Source organism: Prionailurus viverrinus, chromosome C2 (genome assembly GCF_022837055.1).
Source record: "Prionailurus viverrinus isolate Anna chromosome C2, UM_Priviv_1.0, whole genome shotgun sequence".
NCBI classification, from domain to species: Eukaryota; Metazoa; Chordata; class Mammalia; order Carnivora; family Felidae; genus Prionailurus; species Prionailurus viverrinus.
The window spans coordinates 148,120,818-148,147,632 of record NC_062569.1 but is presented as its reverse complement, the minus strand read 5'-3'; the positions used below and the strand labels follow the sequence as shown (position 1 = coordinate 148,147,632).

At 42.6% G+C, this 26,815-nt stretch overlaps 1 protein-coding gene across 4 annotated transcripts in view; it reads left to right on the top strand.

Annotated features, from left to right (window-relative positions):
- The window catches only part of TMEM50B (transmembrane protein 50B), a 34,506-nt gene extending 14,707 nt beyond the window's left edge, over positions 1-19,799 (top strand). For 3 of the 4 annotated variants that reach the window (XM_047874905.1, XM_047874907.1, XM_047874906.1), the window contains exons 2-7: positions 5,482-5,621; positions 7,314-7,426; positions 8,701-8,768; positions 9,376-9,468; positions 13,214-13,271; positions 18,330-19,799. In XM_047874905.1, the coding sequence (XP_047730861.1) occupies positions 5,523-5,621; positions 7,314-7,426; positions 8,701-8,768; positions 9,376-9,468; positions 13,214-13,271; positions 18,330-18,375 (477 nt within the window). In that variant the 5' untranslated portion in view covers positions 5,482-5,522 and the 3' untranslated portion in view covers positions 18,376-19,799. Of the gene's footprint in view, positions 1-5,481; positions 5,622-7,313; positions 7,427-8,700; positions 8,769-9,375; positions 9,469-12,269; positions 12,406-13,213; positions 13,272-18,329 lie in introns of those variants that run through there. The other variant, XM_047874908.1, reaches the window with a different exon arrangement.
- The last annotated feature ends 7,016 nt before the right edge of the window (positions 19,800-26,815 follow it).

Genomic DNA, 26,815 nt, shown 5'->3' with positions numbered 1-26,815 from the left:
CCCTCTCTTTCTGCCCCATCCCAGCTCGTACTCTGTCTCTCAAAAATGAATAAACGTTAAAAAAAAAAAAAAAAGATATGGAACATTTCTATCACTCCCTTGCAGTCAGTCCTTACCCCCTATAGGCAAGCACTGTTCTGATTTCTTGGACTAGTGATTAATTTTGCCTCTTCTTAAGCTACATTTAAATGGAATCATACAGTATACACTATTTTATGTCTGCTGACTTTCACTTAAATCGTGTCTTTGAGGGTTTGTTTGTTTGTTTTTTCTGTTGGTTGTATGTTCATTCTTTTTCATTGCGGAACAGTATTCCTTTGTATGGATTGCTCATAACTTGTTTATCCATCCTTTTGTTGATGAACATTTAGGCTGTTTCAGTTTGGGGCTATTGTGAATAAAACTGTTAAAAACCTCCTTCTATAAGTCTTTCTTATGTGTGGATAATGTGTTTTTACTTCCCTTGGCCAATACTTGGGAATGGAATTGCTGGGTTATAGGGAGGTTTTTTTTTTGTTTTTTTTTTAATGTTTTTGTTTTTTGTTTTTTTGTTTTTTGTTTTTTGTTTTTAATTTTTAAGACAGAGAGAGACAGAGCATGAGCGGGGAGGGGCAGAGAGAGAGGGAGACACAGAATTCGAAGCAGGCTCCAGGCTCTGAGCTGTCAACACAGAGCCTGATGCAGAGCTCGAACTCACAAACTGTGAGATCATGACCTGAGCTGAAGTCGGAGGCTTAACCAACTGAGCCACCCGGGTGCCCCTAGGGAGGTTTATTTTTAACTTGATAAGAAACCTTCACCAGAAATGTATGGGATCTCCAGTTGCTCTACAACCTTACCAACATTTAGTATTGCCAGTCGTTTAAATTTTAGCTATCCTGTGGGGCGCCTGGGTGGCGCAGTCGGTTAAGCGTCCGACTTCAGCCAGGTCACGATCTCGCGGCCCGTGAGTTCGAGCCCCGCGTCAGGCTCTGGGCTGATGGCTCGGAGCCTGGAGCCTGTTTCCGATTCTGTGTCTCCCTCTCTCTCTGACCCTCCCCCGTTCATGCTCTGTCTCTCTCTGTCCCAAAAATAAATAAATGTTGAAAAAAAAAATTTAAAAAAAAAAAAAAAAAATAAATAAATAAATTTTAGCTATCCTGGTGGATGTGAAATGTTATTTCATTAATTTGCATTAATTCATTAATTTTAAGTCTTTTTTCCCATTTCAAGTTTATTCAAGTCTTTTGCGTACTTTTTATTGCCTATATTTTATCTTTTTATTTCTGGTGTCTCATTCCTTTTGTATTACAGATACAAGTTCCTTGCCAGATATTTGTTTTGCAAATATTGCTTCCCAGCTTGTGTTTCCAGTGTTTGGACCTCCTATATTACTTGTACTTATTTTTCAGAATAACTGGATCTATTACTTTAATTTTAGAGGTATTTCACCTGAATCCATATTTAAGCATATTATTTGAAAATATAACCAACATACTGTTTAGATACAAGTTCATCTTTATGAAATGCTGTATAGACAATGTTATAATTTTGGCTTCACATAGTTATCTTTTAGGTCAAAGAAGAAAAGATAGTCTTTTGTATTCACCTACATATAGATCATTTCTGGTATTCTTCATTGCTCCTGTACATCTGAGATTCATCTGATGTCGTTTCCCTTCAGCCTGAAGAATTTCCTTTAGCATTATTTTTAGCGCAGATCTGGTGATGAATTATGTTTTTGTTTACCTGAAAATATTTTTATTTTATCCTCATTTTTACTTTATTGAAATATACATGTGATAACATTCTGCTAGTTTAAGTGTACAATTCAGTTATTTTTAGTATATTTACAGAGTTGTGTAGTCATCACCATAGTTTTATTTCCTTAAGTTTTTATTTAAGTTCCAGTTAGTTGACATACAGCGTAATGTTAATTTCAAGTGTATAATTTAGTGATTCAAGACTTCCATACAACACCCAGTTCTCATCACAGGTGCCCTCCTTAATCCCCATCACCCATTTCCCCCATCCCCCTAGCAGCCTCCCCTTTGGTAACTACCAGTTTATTCTCTGTAGTTAAGAGTCTGTTTCTTGGTCTGCCTCTCTCTTCCCTTCCCCTACCATCTTCTGACCACAGTCTAATTTTAGAACCTTGTGCCCATTAGCAATGACTCCCTATTCCACTCCCCCCACTGTCACTAGGCAACCACAAATTTACTTCCTGTCTATAAATTTGCTTCATCTGGACATTTCATAGACATGGAATTATACAATATGTGGTCTTATGTCTTTTACTTAGCATAATGTTTTTGAGGTTCCTTCATGTTGTAGCACTTATCAGTGCTTCGTTCCTTCTTATTGCTGAATTTGTATCCAGTGTATGATAATGCCACATTTTATGTGTGTATCCATCAGCTGATGCATGTTGGATTGCTACTTCTTGGCTATTTTTTTTCAAGTTTATTTATTTTGAGAGAGAGAGAGAGAGAGAGAGAGAGAGCACATGAGTAGGGATGGAGCAGAGAAAGAAGGAGAGAGACTCTTAAGCAAGCTCCACACTGAGCGTGGAGCCCAACACAGGGCTTGATCTCACAACAGTGAGATCATCACCTGAGCTGAAATAAAGAAACCGACTGAGTCACCCACGCACCCCCAAGTATTCTTTTTATTTCTGATTTTCAGCAGTTTGATCGTGATGTTTTCCATGTTTAAACTCCTTGGAGTTTGGTGAGATTTCTGGATTTATAAGTTAATATTTTTCACCAAATTTGGGAAGTTCTCAGCCATTATTTCTTCAAATATTCTTGTCTTCCTCATTCTATCTTTTTCTGGGACCCCATTAAACATATATATTGGGTCCACTACTAGTGTTCCTCAGTTCGTTGAGGCTCTGTTCATTGTTTTCCCCTCAGTTTAGAAAAAAAAAATTCCATGTTCTTTAGGTTGGATAATTTCTTTTGATCTTTCTTCAAGTTTACCACCTTTTTTTTTCTGTCTCTAATCTATTAAGCCCATTTAGTGAATTTAAATTTTCAGCTATTAAAATGTTCGGTTCTAGAATTTACATTAAAAAGTATCTCTTTCTCCACTGAAATCTCCATCAGTTTAGTTAATTTACACCATGCTCCTTTAAGTCTTTGAATGTGTTTATATCGGCAGCTTTAAAGTCTTTGATGGGGTGCCTGGGTGGCCCAGTCGCTTAAGCATCCGACTCTTGTTTTCAGCTCAGGTCCTGTTCTCACAGTTGTGAGACTGAGCCCCATGTGGGGCTCCGCGCTAAGCATGGAGCCTAATTAAGATGCTTTTCCTTCTCGCTCCACCCTTCCCCTCCTCTCAAAATAAATAAAGTAAAACATTAAAAAAAAAAAAGTCCTTGTCTGCTAATTTCAATACTTGAGTCATTTTGGGGTCTATTTCTATTCATTGCTTTTTTTTTTCCTTCTTGAAAACAGATCACATTTTTCCTGGCTTGTGTGACTGTCTAGTAATTTTTTTTTTTTAAACTACATATTGGACATTGTGAATGATACATTATAGACTCTCTCAATTCAGTTATCTTCATCTGGAGTGTCACTTCTTGTTCTGTTGGGCAGTTAAAATACTGGCTGATCACCCTGAAATTGCAGACACTTGGTTTTACACTTAGAGAGTAATCCCAAAGTGTTTACTAATCTCTAATTTGGTGGAACTCAAACTCTAAAATACCATGCAGTGGGGGAGCATGGAAACTCTCTGTTTAGTTCTTTTTTTTTTTTTTAATTTTTTTTTCACGTTTTATTTATTTTTCAGACAGGGAGAGACAGAGCATGAACAAGGGAGGGTCAGAGAGAGGGCGACACAGAATCTGAAACAGGCTCCAGGCTCTGAGCTGTCAGCACAGAGCCCGACGCGGGGCTTGAACTCACGGACCTCGAGATCATGACCTGAGCCGAAGTCGGCCGCTTAACTGACTGAGCCACCCAGGCGCCCCTCTGTTTAGTTCGTTTAGCCTTACAGCTATTTTTTTCTGCTGAGTTTCTTGGAGTTTCCTTCATGCATGTGCTGTTTGGGGATTAGCCAGGTATTTAAAGAAAGTTTATATTAAAGTGTTTGGGGCTTCTTCCTGTGACTCGCCCCTTTCTAAGATTTCCTCTTTCAGTTCCCAGCTGCTCTAATAATCCTAACCTCCATCCTCTGATACCTCAAGCCAAAAAGACTGTGGCATTTTTTGCTCAGGTTTTAGCCATGACGTACCACAGAGATCACTGGGGTGGGAGTGGGGGGACTAGGGGTTCTTCAGGGGGAAAAGCTGCATAAAAGTGGGTCTTACCGGGGCGCCTGGGTGGCTTGGTCGGTTGAGCGTCCGACTTCGGCTCAGGTCATGATCTCACGGTCCGTGAGTTCGAGCCCCTCGTCGGGCTCTGTGCTGACAGCTCAGAGCCTGGAGCCTGTTTCAGATTCTGTGTCTCCCTCTCTCTCTGCCCCTCCCCTGTTCATGCTCTGTCTCTCTCTGTCTCAAAAATAAATAAACGTTAAAAAAAGTGGGTCTTACCATGTTTTCTTTCCTGGGTTAAATTGCCTCCAGTTTCTGCCCGCTTTTCAGCACTCTTCAGTACTTTCAAATAGTTGTGGGTTTTTTCCCCTTTTTGGAATTTAAGGTGTTCCTGGATCACCTCATCTAAACGTACTCTTCTTGAAAATTCTCACAACATGTTGTATGTACCCTTATAGTTCTTTATGCACATGATTTGTCTCCTTCCAGTTATCGATTGCTGCATTCTTGACAACTCCAAAACTTAGTAGTTTAAAGTAGCCATTTTATTCTGCTTATGGTTTCTGTGGGTCAGGAATTGGCAAAGGGCAGAGCCAGGATGGTGTGTCTGCACCGTATACCTGGGGCTTCGTAAAGCGTAAAGTCTGGGAGTAATGCAGTAGCCAGAACGTGAGTCACCCAGAAGTGCCTGCTCACACACCTGGCAGTCGATGCCAGCTGGTGTCTGGGAGCTGTGGACCTGAATCCCTATACACGCTCTCCTCACAGCATCGTGACCTTGGACACTTTACATGGCAACTCAGAACTCTGGTGTTAGTGTTCTAGAAAATGAGCTACAAACTGCACTCGCTGCCTTTTATTATCTACTCCTAGAAGCTGTATGGCAGAAGCGACCCAGTATCACTTCCTCTACTCTGTTGGTCCACCCGTTTTTATTGGTGGCCCAAACTCAAGGGGAGGGACATAGATTCACTTCTCAGTGAAGTGGAAGCGTCAGAGAACTTGGCAGATGTGTTTCAAAACCATCGGACTCATTTCGTAAATAGTAGGCTCCCCCTTGTGTCCCAACACAGTCCTCCGTATATGACCATAGGTATTCATTGAAGTATTTAATTTTTTTTTTTGTAACCGTAGGTTTGGACAGAAAGCAAATTTGTGTTCAAAGCTTTAAGAAAGGAAAAGATGTTTCACTACCTAAAAACATTTTCTTCGATTGATTTTTTTTTTTTTTGTCTTTTTATTTGTAGAATACAGAGTTTAATGAAAAATCTATGCTTACGGGGTGAACATGGCAGGCTTCCTAGATAACTTCCGTTGGCCAGAATGTGAATGTATTGACTGGAGTGAGAGAAGAAATGCCGTGGCTTCTGTGGTGGCGGGTGTACTGGTAAGTGAAAAAGCGTGGTTGGTGACATTTCTGCTTCATTTTTTGCCCTGAAAATTAATGTCGCTTCCTTTGGGCCCTGAATACCCTTTCAGAACTATTTATATCACTATTATTTTGTATCAATAATTAATTCGAGTTCTAGATATTACTGAACAAAACATGGTAGGCCCTGGGTTCATTTGATTTTATAAATTTGTTAAACTTGGTACCTTTTCTTCAAGTGATAATACAATTATTGTAGGCAGTAGCATTTTTAAGTTAATGATACAAGATGTATACGTCCTTTAAGCTCTTCAGGCTCGGAGAATTTGATAACCAAATAGTGTCGTGACTCACTGAGGTTCAGGATGTGTAGACAGCAGTAAGGACCTGGGGCCTAGCCAGAAGCCCTGCAGTGCTCTAGGGAGGGGGCACCAGCTCCTTGTCCCCAGCTGCAGCACCGACGGAGAGTGAGAGGAAGAAATTTGTGGAAGAAACTCTTGCCCAATTTTCTTCCAACAGTTTTTCTTTCTCAACTTAAAAAAAATTTTTTTTTAAGGTTTATTTATTTTTGAGAGAGAGAGACAGGGGGAGGGTGAACACGAGCAGGGGAAGGGCAGAGAGAGAGGGGGACACAGAATCCAAAGCCCAAAGCAGGCTCCAGGCTCCGAGCTGTCAGCACAGAGCCCGACGCGGGGCTCGAACCCACGAACCATGAGATCGTGACCTGAGCCGAAGTCGGATGCTTAACCGACTGAGCCACCCAGGTGCCCCTCAACTTTTTATTATAAAAAACATTGAGCATGTACGGTAAACAAGAATAGGGAGAATAGTAAAAGAGCCCTGCTCAACCCACGTACTTAACCATCCAGCTTCAAAGACTATCCCCACTGGTCTTGCTTCAGCATTCCATCAATCACGCCCTGCCCTCGCCGAATTTCTGAAGCAAATTTCAGTGTTGACTACATTTTTAAAAATTTATCTCTTCCAGTATACGGTTCTACACCTGAAGTCCAATAGAAAAAAAAAATAATAACCCAGAGCAGGAAGTAAAGATAACCGTGATGCTTCTAAGTCTTTGCTTGCACTTTATGGTCGTGTTCCCTGCAAGTAATTTGTCTGTGGAATTCTTTAGCAACTTCTCTAAGTCTTTTCAGCGTTGCTTACATAGAAACATCACATTTGACCTACTCCTTCCTGTTCAGTCAGTTACACAGTATTTAATGAGATTACATGATTGGTTAAAACGATAGAGGCTTAAATAGTTCTGGAGACATGATAACTGACCCTTGGTAAGCACACAGCTCATTTGTGGAAGCAAAAGAGCGCGGGCATATTAAAAAGGAATGCTTTCTAGAGAGAATGAGACATGTCAGGTAATCAGGATCTGGTTAGCTAGAGGTTAGTTAAGAGAGCTTCCGTGCACAGAATTATGGGGGATGAAAGAAGCGGATAATTCGTCCCATGTAACAATTTTTTGCTTTATCTTGCACTGAGAGAACTTCAGAATCTTACACAGATTTGATTAGGTAACTTCACCTCATATGCTACCAAGAGTAAGTAAACAAGCGATTCTTATTTTTTCTACTTCAACATCCAGAGCTCAATCTAGAAATATTGTATGGTCTGTAGGAATACAGGAATGTTAAAGAGCAAGTGTCGTGCCAAGCCAAAGGATTAGCGTTAATCTAATGCCTTGGACTCTTTTGCAAGTTTTTTACAGGTTGGTGGATAATGATTGACGCTGCTGTGGTGTACCCGAAGCCAGAGCAGTTGAACCACGCCTTTCACACATGTGGCGTGTTTTCCACATTGGCTTTCTTCATGTAAGTATGAAGGTAATTCTCAATTCAGGATCATTTTCCTAAAAACGTTTTTTCCTTATAGTTTACTGCTGTCTGGGATAACCTTTTAATTTAATCGATGGCGACGAATCCATCTTTAACATAAAGATATATATTTTTTCCCCATTGTATTAAGATTTTTTGTCAAGAATGAGTGTTGGATTTAATCACTATCATTTTAGCACCCATAAAGGTTACAGCGTGATTTTTCTCCTTAAAATGTTGTTAAGCTGGTCAATTAGTACTTATCAGTACCAAGAATATTTTTTATATTTGAGTATCTGAATATCAGGGTGCTTCTTATAGTCAGTGGTATCTTATAATTACAGTTGGTAATCTTCTTTCTCTTGGTGGTGAAAAAAAATAATCGTGCATCTTAAAAGATGAGTGGCATCTTAGATGTAATAAAAAATGTTACATTTCTAGATTTTTTCATAGTGGATCGTTCTTGAATATTGTAACATGTGCAACTTTTAACATGGAGTATAATTTTTTTTTAATGTGTTGCTTACCTGTGTTTGCCAGTAGCTGGGGGAAGGGCAGGATTGGCCTCCAATGAGACTGCTCTATGGCTTTTCTTTTTTATTAAATCATTTGTGGGTTTATCTGTTAAATCTCACTTCATGAAAGAGTTTGGAAACTTTCCATGGATGTCTTTTATTAATTTTAAAAACTATGTTAAGATTATATAATTTCCTTATACTGTGAAGAGTTATAAAAGTTGCTGAAGATGGAAATACTTACATCCGGTAAAGATGCTAAGAAAAGGCTACATTTCTACTATAAACACACCTTACTCTAACAAAAATGTCAAGAGAAGCTGAATAAAGTGGGCCTACTAATTACAGATAGACCAAATGTCTGAGTTTGAGAAATAGTTCAGAGAACATCACTTGACTTTTAGCACAGAAACTCAACTCTTGATTATAATGAGACCCTTAAACTATAACTCACACTGAGTCATTCATGTATAAATTTAAATAGTCAAAGAAATCAGAAAATTGGCCCCTCTTTCGTAATCTCTGGAGACAAATGATAGTAATCTCTAAAAATTAAGTCTGCCTTCTGGGTGTAGTTTAGGTAAATACGAGGCATGTAACATTTCTCTCCGCTAGGATATTCATGAAGTTAAAAGATATGTTCGGTTATTCAGGTAGTGACTTTAAGTAGGAAATGTTTCTCTTCTAAATGAATGTAAATATCTGTGAATATACTAGCAGCATGAAAGCTTATTAGGTGATTTTGTGTTGTTCCAGGATAAATGCTGTGTCCAATGCTCAGGTGAGAGGTGACAGCTATGAAAGTGGCTGTTTAGGAAGAACAGGTAAAGGCCCTTCGAGTCGTTAATGTATGTTGGCAGAAGAGGGATTTATTAGCAGAAAAGAACAGTCTCTTTATATAGGACTAGTTATGATTATATAGAAGGTTTTTAATTCACTTGGAAAAAAAGCTTGTGTTATTTAAATCCTTACCAAAGTTAAAGTTACTGCCAGAAGTACTATTTTAGTCATGTTTACTGAATAAATGTTCACACAAATAAAACGTTATTATTTAAAATCAATGGCTCTTGGATTCCAGGTTACTCTTCCTGGACAGCTAATGATGGCTTGGGGGTTTAATTAATCAGTTAATCAATTTAGTCATATAATTACGTAGAAGTTCACCTAGTTTAGTTTGCCAGGCTGTTAGTTTCTCTAGCCAGTAGAAAGATAATGTTCCTTTTTTCTCTTTCCGGGTGTGGCTTAACCCCTTTCAGTTTTTTGGTTTTTTTTAAATCGTCATTCAGTTAATTGTTACAGCAGGTGTATGCAAATATGTGACTGCCTTTGATGTGCACAATATACGTTAGGTTAACAGTATTTCCAGTGTTATGCATTCTTAGGATGGAGCTGCAGAAATGAGCGAAATCATAAAGCCTGTTCTTCATGCAGGTGCTCGTGTTTGGCTGTTCATTGGTTTCATGTTGATGTTTGGGTCACTTATTGCTTCCATGTGGATTCTTTTTGGTGCATATGTTACCCAAAGTAAGTATTTCTTCCTCCTTTATTTCATAGAGATTCAGACAGGTCTTTTTTATTTTTTTAATTTCTTTTTTTACATTTATTTATTGTTGAGAGACAGAGTGAGACAAAGCGTGAGTCAGGAAGGGGCAGAGAGACAAGGAGACACAGAATCCAAAGCAGGCTCCAGGCTCTGAGCAAGCAGTCAGCCCCGAGCCTGATGCGGGGCTCGAAACCACGAACTGTGAGATCGTGACCTGAGCCGAAGTCAGACGCTCAACCGACTGAGCCACCCAGGCGCCCCCAGATATGTCTTTTATGTTTGGCTTAGTCTGTTAACTCTACCTGGAGTAAAATTTAGTGTAACTATTCACTTAGCTTGAAGATATGACTGTGTGAAGATACAGAAGTTGTTGGGTAAAGTGCGAAACCTGTACAGGTCCGCAGTCCCTTATACACAATTCTAAAATCCACAGAGTGCTGAAAGTCAAGGCTTTTTATGACCTTGGCAGCAAAACCCGACCTAAGTTGACAGGGGGCTCCTTATGGTTTTATTCCATTGAATAAGTATTCAGACGTTTTCTTGCGGGAATGTGGTTCTATTTGATTGTGGATACTGGTCCAAACAGAGCCGGGGACTATGTGATATTTATGCCCCATGTTACCATTCTTAAATGTGAAAAAATTTGAATTCCAAAACATACCTTGTCTCAAGTATTTCAGATAAGGGGTGTGAACCCCAGTATCAGCCGCAATGTTTCAGTCATAGGTACAACGGAGTGTTTTAGGGGCGAGCCTGAAAACCTGCGTGTGGTCTTTATGAAGAAACATTCATGCTCGCTGCACCCAGGTGTTCTGTTTTCTGGCTACTCCTGGCACCACAGCTTTCCTTTAGGGTAGAGTTGAAAGGCAGGACCCAGTTTCAGCATGGGCTTCTAGAAGCATCAGAACAACCTGTTTCACTGGCTCTCTCCCTTCACTCCAAAGACGAGAATCTGTTTCAGGTAACACGTAACACTTAATGTATCGTCTGATCTTCTGATCCCTGTCCCTCTGGAATCTATTGCTCTGCTGAACTGTCACATCTCCTTGTCCTTACCCACAGCCAACTTTTAATACTCTTGATAGGACCCCTTAAGTCTCATAGTTTGATCTTTGGAAATCTTTGTCTTTCACTTGGCACAAAATAGGTCAGTACAAGAGAATAGTGGTTAATTGATGTTTAAATAATACCACTCATGAAATATATCTAAAAGGTGTTATTTTAGTTAATTAAAAATACTAATGGAGTACGCAGTTCTAGTATGAATCTCATGTGAAGGAAAGCACTTTTTTAAAAACAGCTTTATTGAGGTATAATTTGCATATCAAGTAATTTACCCACTTAAAGTATGTTTCAGTGTTTTTAGTATAGAATTGTGCTATCATCACATAATTCAATTTTAGAACATTTTTATCACTCCAAAAAGAAGCCCCTCACCCATTAGCAGTCACTCCCCACTACCTTCTCCACCAGCCCCGCAACCCCTCGTCTACTTTTTCTGTATTTGTAGATTTGCCTGTGTCATATAAATGGAATCATATAGGGAAGTGTGTTTTAAGTTCACTTTATCCCTGACTCTAAGTGATATTAGTGATTTCCTTGGAAAGTCTACTTAGTTCCTTCAAGCAACAGGTGAAACTTGACAGTTTCTACTGTGAAGACATGCAAAAATCATAACTTCTGGAAGGTGTTTCGGGAAGTACTAAGTTTGTAAAGGTTGTGCCCTTGTTGATCGTATCTTAGTTTTTATTTTATTATTTTTTTAATGTCTATTTATTATTTTTGAGACAGAGAGACAGATCATGAGCCAGGGAGGGGCAGAGAGAGAGAGACACACACACACACAGAATCTGAAGCAGGCTCTAGGCTCCGAGCTGTCAGCACAGAACCCGACGTGGGGCTCAAACTCTCGAACCACGGGATCATGACCTGAGCCAAAGTCGGGTGCTTTAACTGACTGTCACCCAGGTGGCCCAATTCAATCTTAATTTTTAAAGGACTAGTACACATTGAGGCGTGGCTCAGTCGGTTGGGTGTCCAACCTCTGCTCAGGTCACGATCTCACGGCTCGTGAGTTTGAGCCCCATGTCGGGCACTGTGCTGACAATTTGGAGCCTGCTTCAGATTCTGTGTCTCCCTCTCTCTGTCCTTCTCCCTCTCGTGCTCCGTTTCTCTCTCTCAATAATAAATAAACGTTTAAAAAAAGTTTTAAAAAGATAACTAGTGCACATTGAGAAATTTCTCAGTTATGGATCTTATCTTTCTATTTCTACGGCAGTGTGCATTATATGTACTTTTCTGTTTATAAACTGAATATGCTTTTACTTCAGAGAGCATTTCTAACCCATGTTTCAGATCTTTTGCCATACAGCTTTTCTTGAACTGTTACTAATCATAATAGCTGCTAACATTTATACAGCACTTTCTGGGCCAGGCACTGTTCTAAGCACTATACATGGTCACACATTTCTCACACTCTGTGGGGTAGGTGCTGTTAAAATGCCCATTTTACAGATGAGGAAATTAAGGCATATCAAAGGTAACTAGTTCGCCCATGGTCATACATTTAGTCGCTGGTAGAGTCAGGATTCACATCCAGGGATCTGGCTCAGACTTGGAGCTCTTGACCATGCTGCTGTATTTTTTGCTATGATATTGAAAGCTAAAAATTGAAGGTTTTTCCATCAATTCTCATATTTTTAATCAGGAGTTACAGTTTCATGAAAGTTAAAAATCCACAAAACTTCAAGTAATTTCCAATTTTTTTTCTCTTCCTTTGAAGATAGTAGCTGTTTCCTCCAGAGGAGATCCGGTGAAAAAACAGAATGATGAATTATAATGTTTTTATATCTTTTTGTAATTTTTATAGCATTTTGTATCTGTCATATTTGCACAATAAAACTCCTGAATTCATGAAAGAAAATAAGTGTACAAGATCATCAAGAATTTAGTGTGTATCTTTCTAGCGTTTGGTATTTCTAGTCTCCCACCTTATCCACAGGGGTCAGGTTCCAAGACCCCCTGAAACTGTGGATAAGACTGAACCCTGAATATACTATGATTTTCCTATATTTAAGTACCTATGATAAAATTTATAAATTAGACACAGTAAGAGATTAACCACAGTAACTAATAATAAAATGGAACAGTTATAACAGTATATTGTAACAGGTTATGTGAATGTAGTTTCTCTCTTAAAACCTCCTGTACTAGTCCCCCTTCTTGTTCTTGTGACAATGGGAGATGATAAAATGTCTATGTGACAAGATGAAAGGAGGGGAATGACATAGACATTGTGACCTAGTGTTAGGCGACTGTTGACCTGATGATAAGTCAGAGGGAGGACCATCTGCTTCTGGACGACAGCTGACCGTGGGAAGCAAACCCGCAGCTAGGGGAGAGCACGGTATTGACCTTGGAAAGTAAAGGGACAAGCTGCTGCTTCCCCGGCACTTGTGGTGAAGCTCAAACCATGGCAGTTAACTTTGGGTGAAAGAGAAAACCTATTAAGTTCACGGTCCGTTATCCACAGTGAGAACAATCCTTTGTTTTGGGAGACTGAGATTGGCATTCTCCTACTTCAGTTTCATTATAGGTTTCTGGGAGTTGATGAATGAGAGCTGTATTTTATACTGTTCAGAGTACGTCATTATGAACGGCACAGATGCTTTGTTACTGCCGTTCGCCTTTTGTAATCTCCTAACCCGTTTTACTTTGAATGTGCAGATACGGATGTTTATCCAGGACTAGCTGTGTTTTTTCAAAATGCACTTATATTTTTTAGGTAAGTTGCCTGATTTCTTGATCACACCTAAAACATTGACAGAAATGTCACGTCATTTTAAGAGCAACATACAGAATGGAACACATATAATCCCTTGAATCAATTACAGTGTATAGAACTTTTAAAAGGTGACAATTCCACTGTTGTCTAAGGGCCTACATAAAACCATTTAATTGGGGTCCTGCTATGAGCAGAGAGCTCAGGTGGATGATTTATATATGTTGCTTTTGTAATTCCCACTTAAGTGTCTTAAATACTTAATACTTACGGACCAGCTGGTGTTCCTGTTTTATGGATGAGGAAATAAGGCTAAGAGCTTACTGGACACCCAGCTAGTAATTGCAGAGCCGGGATTTGAACCCAGACTACTGCTTCCACAGCCTGTTAAAAAAAAAACGTATCAAGAATCGTTATTAAAAAAAGAAAAACAGGGGCACCTAGGTGGCTCAGTCAAGCATCTTACTCCTGATTTTGGCTCAGGTCATGATCTCATGGTTCCTGAGATCGAGCCCTGTGTCAGGCTCTGCACTGGAGTTCTCTCTCTCCCTCTCTCTGCCCCTCCCCACTCGTGCTTGCGTGCTCGCTCACTCTCTCAAAAGAAATAAACTTAGAAAAACAGCAAGAAATCAGAATTAATACATATCATGCATGTCATATACAAAACCTGGTCAGGAGATTGGATTTTTTTTTATTAAGTTTTTAAAATAACTAAAAGTAAATATAAAAATAAAACAATATTAAAAGTATTTTTTAGGGGCACTCTTCTAAAAAAAAACCCTAAAATGAAGCTCAGATCCTGTGCATTTCAGAACAAATGTCTCTTAAGGTAAGATAGGTATTTTAGGCATCATTTATAAATTTATCCCCCCCCCCACCTGCCAAAATCATGAAGATCTGAGCCTTGAAGGACTTTGTTTCTGTCACTGTTTTTAAGGAATCTGATTATGCTGTGCTGTGATGTCGTTTTCTTCGTATTTATTCTGTTGGAGTTCATGGAGTTTCTTGGATCTGTGGGTTTCATGTTCATCAAATTTGCATTCAGCCATGGTTTCTTCAGAGATTTTTTTCTGTCCATCCCATTCTCTTTGGATTCCAGGCACGTGTATGTTGGGCTGCTCAAGTCGTCCCACACTCACTAATGCTTAGGGGTTTTTGTTTTTGTTTTTGTTTTCTTTCTGTGTTTCATTTGGGTTACTTTCTGTTGTTACATCTTGAAGTTCACTGATCTCTTCTGCAGTGTCTCCTCCTCCCATCCATCCAGTGGATCTTTCGTCTCAGACATGTGTTTGTCGTCTCCATTAGCTTGATTTTCCGGATTTCTTCTTCACATGCTCATGCTCTCCTTCACCTCCTTTAACATACGAAGTATGTTTATTTCTATTTCTTTTTTTTTAATTTGTTTAATGTTTATTTTTCAGAGAGAGAGAGGCAGAGACAGAGGGAGACACAGAAACCAAAGCAGGCTCCAGGCTCTGAGCTGTCAGCACAGAGCCCGATGTGGGGCTCGAACTCACGAACCGTGAGATCATGACCTGAGCCGAAGTCAGACGCTCAACCCACTGAGCTGAGCCACCCAGGCGCCCCTGTTTATATCTTATTTCAATGGTCATCTCCTTGTGTCAGTTCTGAGTCTGTTCCTCTTGATTATTTCTACTTCATTTTGGGTCTCTTTCCTCCTGTTTGCTTCTTCGCATACAGCTGGTGGGGGGCTGGATATTTTGGCATCCCTTTAAATATTTTTGAGCTTTGTCCTGGGTGCAGTTAGGTCACGTGGAAACAGTTTGACCCTTTGGAGTCTTGCTTTTGTAAGCTTTGGTGGGCAGAACGAGAGCAGCCCCAGTCTAGGACTGATTTGTCCCCTCACTAAGGCGATGCATTTCATGCTCCGTGTATCGTGAGGCTGTCCACTCTGCTTAGGAGATTGGAACGTCTTCCCAGCCCTGTGACAGCTCTGGGGGTTGTTCTTTCCCTTCTCTTGGGTCGTTTGCTCACGTTCGTCTACTGATCAGTACTCAGCAGAAGACTCCAGGGGAGCTTCCTGTGCCTCTCCGCAGCTCCCTGTCTCTTCAGCTGTCTGTGCTCTGCCTCACAAACTCTAGCTCTTTGACCTCTTTGGCCTCCCTGAACTCTCAGCCCCATTTCCTCCGTTTAGGGAGATCGCCGTCCTCTGCTCTCTTACCGCGCTGTGGCCTGGACCTTCATGATTTTGAAAGATGTTTTGACAGTTTCTGCTCTCTTGTGCTGTGTTTCTTGGCACGTGACCAGCAACCTTCTGGGGATACAATTAAGTTTTCATGGAGACATCTCAAGGCAGTGTTTAGAGATCAAATTTAAATTCAGATTCAGCCCTTTGTGGCACATGAAAGGGCAGTTTCGGGCGAACAGAAACCTTGCCCGTGTAAAGGCCTGGGCTCACGCGGGCTGTGGCTACTGCATCAGCTATGCGTTCTGCTCAGAGCCTGGCAACAAGGTAATCAGCCAGCCGTGTGCTTCCTCTGTGCTGGGTCTTTCTTTCTTTCTTTCTTTCTTTCTTTCTTTCTTTTTTAAATTTACATCCAAATTAGTTAGTATCTAGTGCAACAGTGATTTCAGGAGTAGATTCCTTAGTGCCCCTCCCCCATTTAGCCCATCCCCCCTCCCACACCCCCTCTGGTAACCCTCAGTTTGTTCTTCATATTTATGAGTCTCTTCTGTTTTGTCTGCCTCCCTGTTTTTATATTCTTTTTGTTTCCCTTCCCTTAGGTTCATCTGTTTTGTCTCTTAAAGTCGTCATATGAGTGAAGTCCTATGATTTTTGTCTTTCTCTGACTGACTAGTTTCACTTAGCGTAATACCCTCCAGTTCCATCCACGGAGTTGCAAATGGCAAGATTTCATTCTTTTTGATTGCTGAGTATACTCCGTTGTATATATATGTACCACATTTTCTTTATCCATTCATCCCTCGATGGACATGTGGGCTCTTTCCATACTTTGGCTATTGTTGATAGTGCTGCTATAAACATGGGGGTGCATGTGTCCCTTTGACACAGCACACCTGTATCCCATGGATAAATACCTAGAAGTGCAATTGCTGGGTCGTAGGGTAGTTCTATTTTTAGTTTTTTGAGAAACCTCCATCCTGTTTCCCAGAGTGGCTGCACCAGCTTGCATTGCCACCAACAATGCAAAAGAGATCCTCTTTCTCCGCATCCTTGCCAACATCTGTTGCCTGAGTTGTTCATGTTAGCCATTCTGACAGGTGTGAGGTGGTATCTTATCGTGGTTTTGATTTGTATTTCCCTGATGATGAGTGACGTTGAGTGTTTTTTCATGTGTTGCTTGGCCATCTGGATGTCTTCCTTGGAGAAGTGTCTATTCGTGTCTTTTGCCCATTTCTTCACTGGATTATTTGTTTTTTGGGTGTTGAGTTTGATAAGTTCTTTATAGATTTTGGATACTAACGCTTTATCTGATGTGTCATTTGCAAATATCTTCTCCTGTCGGTTGCCTTTTAGTTTTGCTGATAGTTTCCTTCGTTGTGCAGAAGCTTTTTATTTTGATGGGATCCCAGTAGTTTATGTTTGCTTTTGTTTCCCTTGCCTCCGGAGACGTGTTGAGTAAGAAGTTGCTGCGGCCAAGATCAAAGAGGTTTTTGCCTGCTTTCTCCTCGAGGATTTTTTTTTGATGGCTTCCTGTCTTACATTTAGGTTTTTCATCCATTTTGAGTTTATTTTTATGTCTGGTATAAGAAAGTGGCCCAGGTTCATTCTTCTGCATGTCGCTGTCCAGTTTTCCCATGTGCTGGGTCTTTCTAAGTGCCGGAGTACAGCTCTTACGTGGCTGGCTACCCTTCCTCTGCCTCCTTTTGCCGTTGGCCCTCCACCCACTGGCCACTGACTTTTGAGGTTTCTTAAGGCTCCATTCCACGCCTCTTGTCTTTCTAGGTGAGCTCCTTCATGCTCAGGACTCCAGTTATTGCGTATATTCCGATGAGTCACAGATGGCTGTCTCCACGCCTGAACCGTGTGTTCAGATTCCTACTCCTCCCCTCTTGGGTGGCTGACACTTCAAATCCAATACATCCAGCGTGCCCACAACTCACCTTATAGTCCCAGAGTGTCCCCACTGTCTGCTCCTCTCCCTTTTTCCCCTGTACTTCGCTCAGGCCATTCCCACTCTTCATTTAAATCTCAGCTCACTCTCCACTTTTTCAGGAAGACCTTGACCGCTCTAAAACGGTCAGCTCCTTATAATTCACTCTCTTGGTATCAGGTTCCTCGCCTTTACAGCATTTTTTTTTTTTTTCTGTCGGAATTTGATTATCTCCCTCAGGCTCTCAGCTCTATTATTGCTTTGCCTTGCTTTGACTCATACGTTCCTGGCACTTAGCCAAGAGCCTGCTGCCTAGCCAGTCCTCAGGGTACAGTAATTATATGTTAAATGAACGAAGAATTACAGCATGGCCTGTTTCAGGATTCTTCAGTTACTGTAGCTCAGGTGTGGTAGAATCCTAGCAATATAAAGGGGCCCTAATGCCTGCTACTGTAAGAAATGCCTCTTTGCCTTACAAGTTTCCTATCCAATAACTTTCCAGGCTTTAATAAAGTGTGATCAAGCTTCGCCATCAAGGTCAACAAACTGCTGTACAAAACAAACACATTCAGACCCAGCACCATTGCAGTCTTTATTTTTATTTTTATTTTTTTTAAGTTGATTTATTTTGAGAGAGAGTGAGCATGCACATGCAAGTGGGAGAGAGGCAGAGAGAGGGAGAGACAGAGAGAGAGAGAGAGAGAGAGAGAGAGAGAGAGGGGGAGAGAATCCCAAATAGGCTCCATGCCAAGCCTGGAACTCAAGGTGGGGCTCGATCCCACGACCCTGGGGTCATGACCTGAGCTGAAATCAGCAGTCAGACGCTTGAACTACTGAGCGACGCAGGCACCCCTGCAGTCTTTATTTTTAGAAATTGATAACAGAGGAACGAGTGAGGTACCTGTCAAAGCATATTTAGAAAATGAATCCACTGTTGCTCATTCCCTGTGTTTTTTCCTCATGATTTATTTTAATATCTTTCTAGCACTCTGATCTACAAATTTGGAAGAACTGAAGAGCTGTGGACCTGAGAGCCCTTCTTAGATCAGATTTCCTTTGTTTCTGTTCTATTTGTAGATAAGTTTTTCTCTCTCGACATAATTTACACATTGCCAAATGGGATAGACTGTATATTACATATTACATGTTTTGTTTCTCTATACTTTTATGCTCTGAATTTTGAAATAGTTTTATGAAATTTCTGTCTTTTTTTTAAATCACTGAATAGATTGTTAATATGTACATAATATAAAACCATATAGCTGGGATGGTATCAGTTTTTTTTTTTTTTAATCCCTGAAGACTTAGACCTTGACCTAGTCACTGAGCCAGCGTTGTATCGTCATGTCATCTTAGAGTTAACTGTTTTGTTTCAGTATCTTGAATTTCTGAAGACGTGCAGAAAATACAGCTCCATGTATCTGAAATAAGCACTGAACCGTTCAAAAGGGTATTTCAGCAAGTTGTAAGTTATTTTGGCTTAAAAATGAGATTTTTTTTTAAAGGAAAAATGTTTGTTCTTCTGTATTAAAGAAGTGGACTTTTATATGAAGATTTTTTAAATGCCTGAAGGACTAGTTTGAAATCCTCTTTCAAAAAACAATGCCTGTAACATGACTTTATCTGAGAAAGGATAATACATGATCAGACGAGCTCAGTGTCATACGGCCGATGGGAAAAGGCCGTAAGGGAGCCCAGCGACATGCTTCTTGTAAAAACAGCTCCAATGATCTAATGGGGTTCTCTCTTGGCAGGCTGTTATTATCCGACATTACAAAATTCAGCATCAAGCGTGACCCAACTGCAGTTTAAAAGCATGAACCATATCACAAAAACCGGAATCATTCGTCTCAAGATAAAGCACTTCTTCCCAAAGAGAATGATTACGACCTAGTGAAAAATTAGGCCTTTCCTCCACTTAGTTACCGACTGCAAGGGTCTCTTTGTGCTAGCTCTCAACTCTTCCTGCAAAATGTATCTTTAACCTCAAAGTCCACGTTCCAGTCGAAGCCTCCTTTTGCGGAGTTTGAAACGCTGCTTTTGCACCGCGGGTATTCCTCTGAGGGGTGTCAAAGGGATAGCTGGGTCTTAATTGCTTTTTTGCTTTTCTTTGTTAATACAGGCTTTGTGTGGCACTTTTCTTCCTCCAGAGGGATTTTATAGCACCTTTTGTCGTAAGACAGAATAATAGTAACGGTATTAATATCAGCTCCTAACGTAAGCCTTATTTTGTTTAACCTCCCTCCTCTCTGAGAGGGCTGGCCTGTGCACAGAGTATGAAGCGGTTGTGGAATGCTGTGCCTTTGTCTAGATACCTTCTTGTTTAGTTATTTCCTCCCGTGTTGCTGTCTTTTCCTCCAAATGTCAGTAAACTTTGTCTTGCTTCCAACAAATTGTAAGACTATTTGTTTCCACCCTCTTGTAACTTGTAGCAATAAATACTACTTCTCACCCATTCCAATCTTGTTAAATCAGTTGGAGAAAACGAACCATAAAAATTGGCTTGGTCCTTTTCCAGTTATTCAAGTGGATCCAGTCAAAGAAGCCATTTCTCTTTAGAACATAAAGAGAAATACGTGATACTCATCGTTTGTAACATGCTAGCGTGAAGGCTAACGAACAGCGTGCTGGAAAATCACTGGAAAACAGTGGCAGCTTTCTTTATTGTGTTAATGTTGATTTATTTTTGAGAGAGAGAGTGCGAGCAGGGGAGGAGCAGAGAGAGAGGGAGACCCAGAATCCGAAGCAGGCTCCAGGCTCCGAGCTGTCAGCACAGAGCCTGACGCGGGGCTCAAACCCACACGCCGAGAGATCATGACCTGAGCCGAAGCTGGACGCTCAACTGACTGAGCCACCTAGGCGCTCCTGTTGTCTTTATTCTTGATTCTGCCATGAAGTTGTTTTGTAGTTGTGAGCAAATCATTTAATTTTCCTCTATTTGTTCACTCACTTTAAAAAAAAGGGTGGGATGATCATGTTAGTATCCACTCTTACAGATATTGTGAGTTAGAAAAGGTAGAGTCCTTCAAAATCATTTAAAAATACATGTGACTCTCTTAATACAAAGCTCTCCCTGGGGCTACCCGGGTGGCTCAGTGGGTTAAGTGTCTGACTGTTGATTTCAGCTCAGGTCATGATCTCATAGTTCGGTGAGATCCAGCCTGTGTTGGGCTGAGCGTGGGGCCTGCTTGGGATTCTCCCTTTACCCTTCCCACGCCCATGCTCTCTCTCTTTTGTCTCTCTTTCTCCCAAACATAAAAAATTAAAAAACCTATCAAACAGGTTCAATGGCTGTTGAATCTGAATCTTTTTGGTGTTTGTGTCTAGACCAGTGTTACCAGAACATTCTATCTTATTACACTCTTTCTAAGATCCTTATATTCCTTTTGTTGTTGCCACTGATGAAAAAATACAGGCTAAATTCTTCCATTATGTACATTTCGACATGTATCAACATAATGAAGTAGCAGGTTTGAAGACTGAAAGATTGATGTTATCAAGCCATGTAACATTGGCTGCTTGAGCAAGAACCCCACCCAGGGGTTTGACATGGATGCATTGAACTCAGGTTCTCAACATTTTTCCATGATGGAGGGGTTGTCAATCAGAACGCCAACTCAGGAGCATGTTTTTTCATGGTTCCATTTTAGATTCAATTCATGAAATACTGTCTTCTGCCAGTCTTACGAAGTTATCCCAATTTTTCCTGTTCTCTCTTGTCATCACACTCTCATTTGGATTCCGTTTAAAGCTTATTAAAGTTTGGGGCTACTTTCAGACCATCTCAAGTAACACCCTGTTAAATCCTAAGGGAGAAACATGCTAATTTTATTCTGCTCTAAACAGGTTATCACATTTTGTTGTTAGCAGCTGTGCAGTTTGGCACACTCTCTTCACTGTTGAAGTAGAAAGTACTTGAAGTAGAGATTATTTGAGTTACTTAAAAAAAAAGTTTTAGTAATCTGTACGCCCAACACGGGGCTCAAACTCACAATGCCGAGATGAAGAGTCTCTACCAAGTGAGCCAGCCAGGCGCTCCCTTGAGCTACTTTGGTGATTATTTTTCTCTTTTCTTTGGTTGAAAACAAAGGAAAGGCCTGAAGTGATTGATAGGCTCAGCGCTTTTCTGCAGAATCACCAAAGAAAATCAGGGTCTGCAATTTTATTTATTTATTTATTTATTTATTTATTTATTTATTTTAATGCTTATTTTATTTTTTGAGCAAGAGGGAGAGAGAGAGAGAGAGAGAGAGTGCAAGAGCAGAGGAGGGGCAGAGAGGGAGACACAGAATCCGAAGCTGTCCAGCCTCGGAGGGTCCAGCCTCCGAGCTGTCAGCAGAGCCTGATGTGGGGCTCGAACCCTCGAACCGTGAGATCGTGATCTGAGCCGAAGTCAGACGATTAACCAACTGAGCCACCCAGGTGCCCCAGGGTCTGCAGTTTTTTTTATTTTTTATTTTTAAAAAAAAATTTTTTTTTCAACGTTTATTTATTTTTGGGACAGAGAGAGACAGAGCATGAATGGGGGAGGGGCAGAGAGAGAGGGAGACACAGAATCGGAAACAGGCTCCAGGCTCTGAGCCATCAGCCCAGAGCCCGACGCGGGGCTCGAACTCACGGACCGCGAGATCGTGACCTGGCTGAAGTCGGACGCTCAACCGACTGCACCACCCAGGCGCCCCTCCAGGGTCTGCAGTTTTAAACCTGGAGTAGATCTTCACCTAGGGGGAGTTGTGGCGATTTTGGCTTTCGCATCCCATTGCCATTTTCCTAAAAACAGCCTTTGTGATAGTTGAGTTTTATTAAAAATGAACTCCTTTATATTTTCTTTGATATCTGAAGACAGCCTTTACTTACTGTCCCTGCCCCTCAATTTCATGATGAACAGGCCCCAAATATTTTCTCCCACCCTTCTTTTCCCTCCCCACCCCCACCTTAAACTTACAAGTTTTTCTTTTTTTATTTTTAAAAAAAAATTTTTTTTTTCAACGTTTATTTATTTTTGGGACAGAGAGAGACAGAGCATGAACGGGGGAGGGGCAGAGAGAGAGGGAGACAGAATCGGAAACAGGCTCCAGGCTCTGAGCCATCAGCCCAGAGCCTGACGCGGGGCTCGAACTCACGGACGGCGAGATCGTGACCTGGCTGAAGTCGGACGCTTAACCGACTGCGCCACCCAGGCGCCCCCTTACAAGTTTTTCAAATACAATTCTCATTATTCAAGGTAGGTGGGTCCTGTGAAGTCTCCCCAACACTGAATTAGCGAATCATTGCCCCCCCCCCCCCCGCCCCAGGAAATCCAGGGTTAGGTTAGCCCCTGCCACATTTTGCTCAATAACATAATTTTGCTTGATGTGGGTCTCTGTTGAAAAACATTTAATATCATTGATTCATTAACCTTGAACTCAAAACTGCACTATCACTCATGCCCAAAGGAAGCTTCTCTCACCCTGGTGTTCTCTCCGTGAGGCCCATCCCAGCCTGCTCACGCCCAGGAACACAAGACCACGCTTGTGCACCGCGTTTGGGGCCATTTTACACGGGGGGATCACCAGCCAAACCCTGGGGCGGGAGACACATGACACTAAGTAGACCTGATGCGCAGCCGGAGAGCTGAAACAAGAGAGGCAGAGTTCTCGGTGCATCTCGGCCCGGATGGTGCAGGTCAGACGACTCTTGCTGGCCGCTCCAAGCGTCTGTGCAAATGGCCTGCGAGTGCTCTCAGTGGGCGAGACAGACAAATCGTGTTGTGGCAAGTAGTCCGACTCACAAATAGATGGACATGGACTGTGGCCGAAGGGCTCCTGTTGCCCTCGTTTTCCTTTAACACGGTTTATTTTCCCTCCATCCCTCTCGTGGCCCATTTCTGCCCCCACTCCGTGCTCTGCCGCCGGCTTCCCGTGTTAGGGCCCTGTTTCTTTTTCTTTTTTTAAAAATTTATTTGTAATGTTACTTACTTTTGAGAGAGAGCACGAACAGGGCAGCGGCAGAGAGAGAAGGAGACACAGAAGCTGAAGCAGGTTCCAGGCTCCAAGCTGACAGCACAGAGCCCAACTCCGGGCTTGAGCTTGTGAACCGTGAGATCATGACCCGAGCCAAAGTCGGATGCTCAACTGACTGAGCCACCCAGGCGCCCCAGGGCCCTGTTTCTTAAGGTCAATTTTCTGCTCCACATGGATAGCAGAAGTGCACTGAGAATGCTGTTTCGGGTGTACTGTGAAACCAGCCTTACCCAAACAGATCACAGAGGACAGCCAGCCAGGCTGGTAGGTGGCCTGTTTAATAAGCAAGGAGAACTTGCTCCTTGGGCGGCAGCCAGATGAATGCATCCCTGCACCTGCCCCAACACCAAATCTTAAAAGTTGATAAAAAGGCCCCAAGCGGGGTCAGCACATGTACCGTGTAGGTGTTCTTAACACTCCATCACCATCTCCAGGTCGTGTCCTTGGAGCAGGCTCTGAGAGGGAAAGACCAGTGGAACCCACATTCCAAGGACAGGGGAGGGAGAGAGGAGCCTCCCAGAGCCCAGGGCCTGCTCTCCAGGGCAGAGATGCTCTCACATCTTTTCAGTGACTCACCTGCCCCTGCAAATGTTCTATGTGCCTCATGTTGTCCTTCATTCTCCGTTTGGAGGTAGGAACGTTTATCTGGAGGTGTTAAGTAACTTGCCTTCGGATTGGGGTCACGGCTCAAGCCCTTTCCTCCTGAGTTCGAGGCCCTGCTCTTCCCTCGGCCAGCATCCCCAACAACACTGGTCAAAGAAGCTCAGGAATCCTTGGGCTGAACTAGGTTAAAACATTTTATTTTCTGTAAAGCTTTTTAAATTTTTTTTTTTTTTCAACGTCCATCCATTTTTGGGACAGAGAGAGACAGAGCATGAACGGGGGAGGGGCAGAGAGAGAGGGAGACACAGAATTGGAAACAGGCTCCAGGCTCTGAGCCATCAGCCCAGAGCCTGACGCGGGGCTCGAACTCCCGGACCGCGAGATCGTGACCTGGCCGAAGTCGGACGCTTAACCGGCTGCGCCACCCAGGCGCCCCTGTAAAGCTTTTTAAAAACAATTTTTAATGTTTATTTTGAGAGAGGGCACGCGCATGTGAGCAGAAGGGGGGCAGAGAGAGCGAGAGAGAGCTCTGCACTGTCAGCACAGAGCCTGATGCTGGGCCTGAGCTCATGAACCATGAGATCATGACCTGAGTTGAAACCAGGAGTCGGACATTTACCCGACCAAGCCACCCAAGCTCAATACAGTTTTTTTTTTTTTTTTAAGTTTTATTTATTTAAGTAATCTCTACGCCCCTTGTGGGACCCAAACTCACAACCCTGAGATCAAGAGTTGCATGCTGTTCCGGCTGAGCCAGCCAGGCGGCGCCCCTCTGTAAAGTCTTCTTAAGAGCTGCTTGTAACATTTATTTATTTTTGAGAGGCAGAGAGACAGAGCACGAGCAGGGGAAGGGTAGAGAGAGAAGGAGACACAGAACGACAAGCAGGCTCCAGGCTTTGAGCTGTCAGCGCAGAGCCCGACGCGGGGCTCGAACCCACGGACTGTGAGATCATGACCTGAGCTGAAATCGGACACTTAGCCGACTGAGCCACCCAGGTGCCCCAAGAGCTTCTTATAAAATGTGCATTGTAGGTTTTTAGGAGGGAGGTCTCAATTCTATGGTGTTTTCCATACTTGAGACTTGCAAATTTGCCTCTTAGAAGACTGAGAAATAAAACTTGGAGAAACTGCTGCAATGGTGGCTTTAGAAGAAGAGACCGAACGCCGGAAATCAATGAAAGGAGAGGGAAGCTCAGGTGTGGATGTGGTGGCCTTGGGAAGAGCCTGTGGTCAGCCGGACATGGAGTATAACAATGGTGAGGACGGAGATAGGAGGGAGAGTATTTCCAGTGGCTTTGTTACTAGAGATCTCTGGGTTTGGAGCTGGGGTTTAATAGTGCACGCCCTTATCTCTCCCAGATGGCTTTGCCTGAAGGTTGTTTCCTTACTCGTTCGGTGGCTTTTTGGCCTCTTGGCACTGGGTGGCGTGCCAGCTGAGAGAAAAACAGTCTGGAGTCCGCTGGTTTTTGTTTTGTTTCGAGCCTGCCCGTGCTTATTTTTTATCGCAGTTTTAACACGGCTTATGTCATTTTACACAGGGCTTTCAGATGATAATCCATGCCTCTTCCAGATATTTTAAATTTCGACAAGTAGGTGTGGCAGGACAGGGCAAGCCTTCCAGACCCTCACGGGTCACGCAGAGAGCACCAGTCCTGGATTTGGGAAGGGCGCCAAGAAGGGGTTCCGGATGATGTGACGTGTATTTACCTCCATTCCGAGCGTTGCGAATTTAGAGATTAATTTATTGAACTCACTTCAGACTTACAGGCAAGTTATCGAGCAGCCAGCACTGACGGGAGCCCCCTCCCTAGCCACAAGCTGCTGCAAGGGCCCAGGTCATGCCCTCCGGGGCCAGCCAGCTGTCTTCCGTCACCATAGCTGGCAGCGAGGAAGAAGGAGTCACTTTCACTGCGTTCCCATCAGACAGCACTGGCTTCCTAAGGTCTGTGAGCAGCACTGAAAAGCAGGGTCTGACTGCATCCTGGGGGAATGCCTGGGCGGATTCTCACCCCCACCAGACAGCGTAGACAGTTTTAGACGTTCTCATCTGAAATACAGGCTTTGTGGCATACAGCAAATTGATTTGGGGAGGACCCTGGGGTACCTTGAAGAGATAGGTAGTTGTTTTCCAGTTGCTGAAAGTTTAGGGCAAAACTAGCAGGGCGCCTGGGTGGCTCGGTCACTTAGGCGTCCCACTCTTGATTTCGGCTCAGGTCATGATCTCGCGGTTCGTGCGACCGAGCCCTGCGTTGGACTCCACGTGCTGACGGCACGGAGCCTGCTTGGGATTCTCCCTCTCTCCTTCTCTCTGTGCCCCTCCCCTGTTGATGGTCCCTCTCTGTCAAAATAAATAAATAAACATTAAAAAAAAAAACCCCACTATCAGTGGAAACAAGTGGTTGCGGGTGAAATAAAGGTCATAAAGGCAGATGTGCCAAGAACCAGCTAGAACTGATCTGTGCTCTGCCCTGGCGATTTCTGGGTGACAAGGCAGTAGCCATTTGTCCAGTGCATCCACCCGTGTCCTGCAGATACAGAGAAAGTCTCTGCCCTCCCCTGCCTCCAACTCCTGCCCCACCCCCATGCCCTGTGGCTCCCCACCCGGTGGGCCTCAACACCATCCAGAATAACAAGGGCCTCCTAACAGCCATCTGCAGGGCTGAGCACGGTGGGACCCCCAGGGGGCGCTATTCACAGCGCAGCAACAGGAGATCCGTGGTTTACTTAGAAAATTCATGGCACTTGAAAGCAAAATGTCTCGAAAGCTGGGTGTCTAACTCACACAAATGTACCCTATAGGCCACAGGTGGCCTTGATCCAACTAATCCATCATCTCTGGGAGCCCTATTCTTGGTATAGGGCCCGT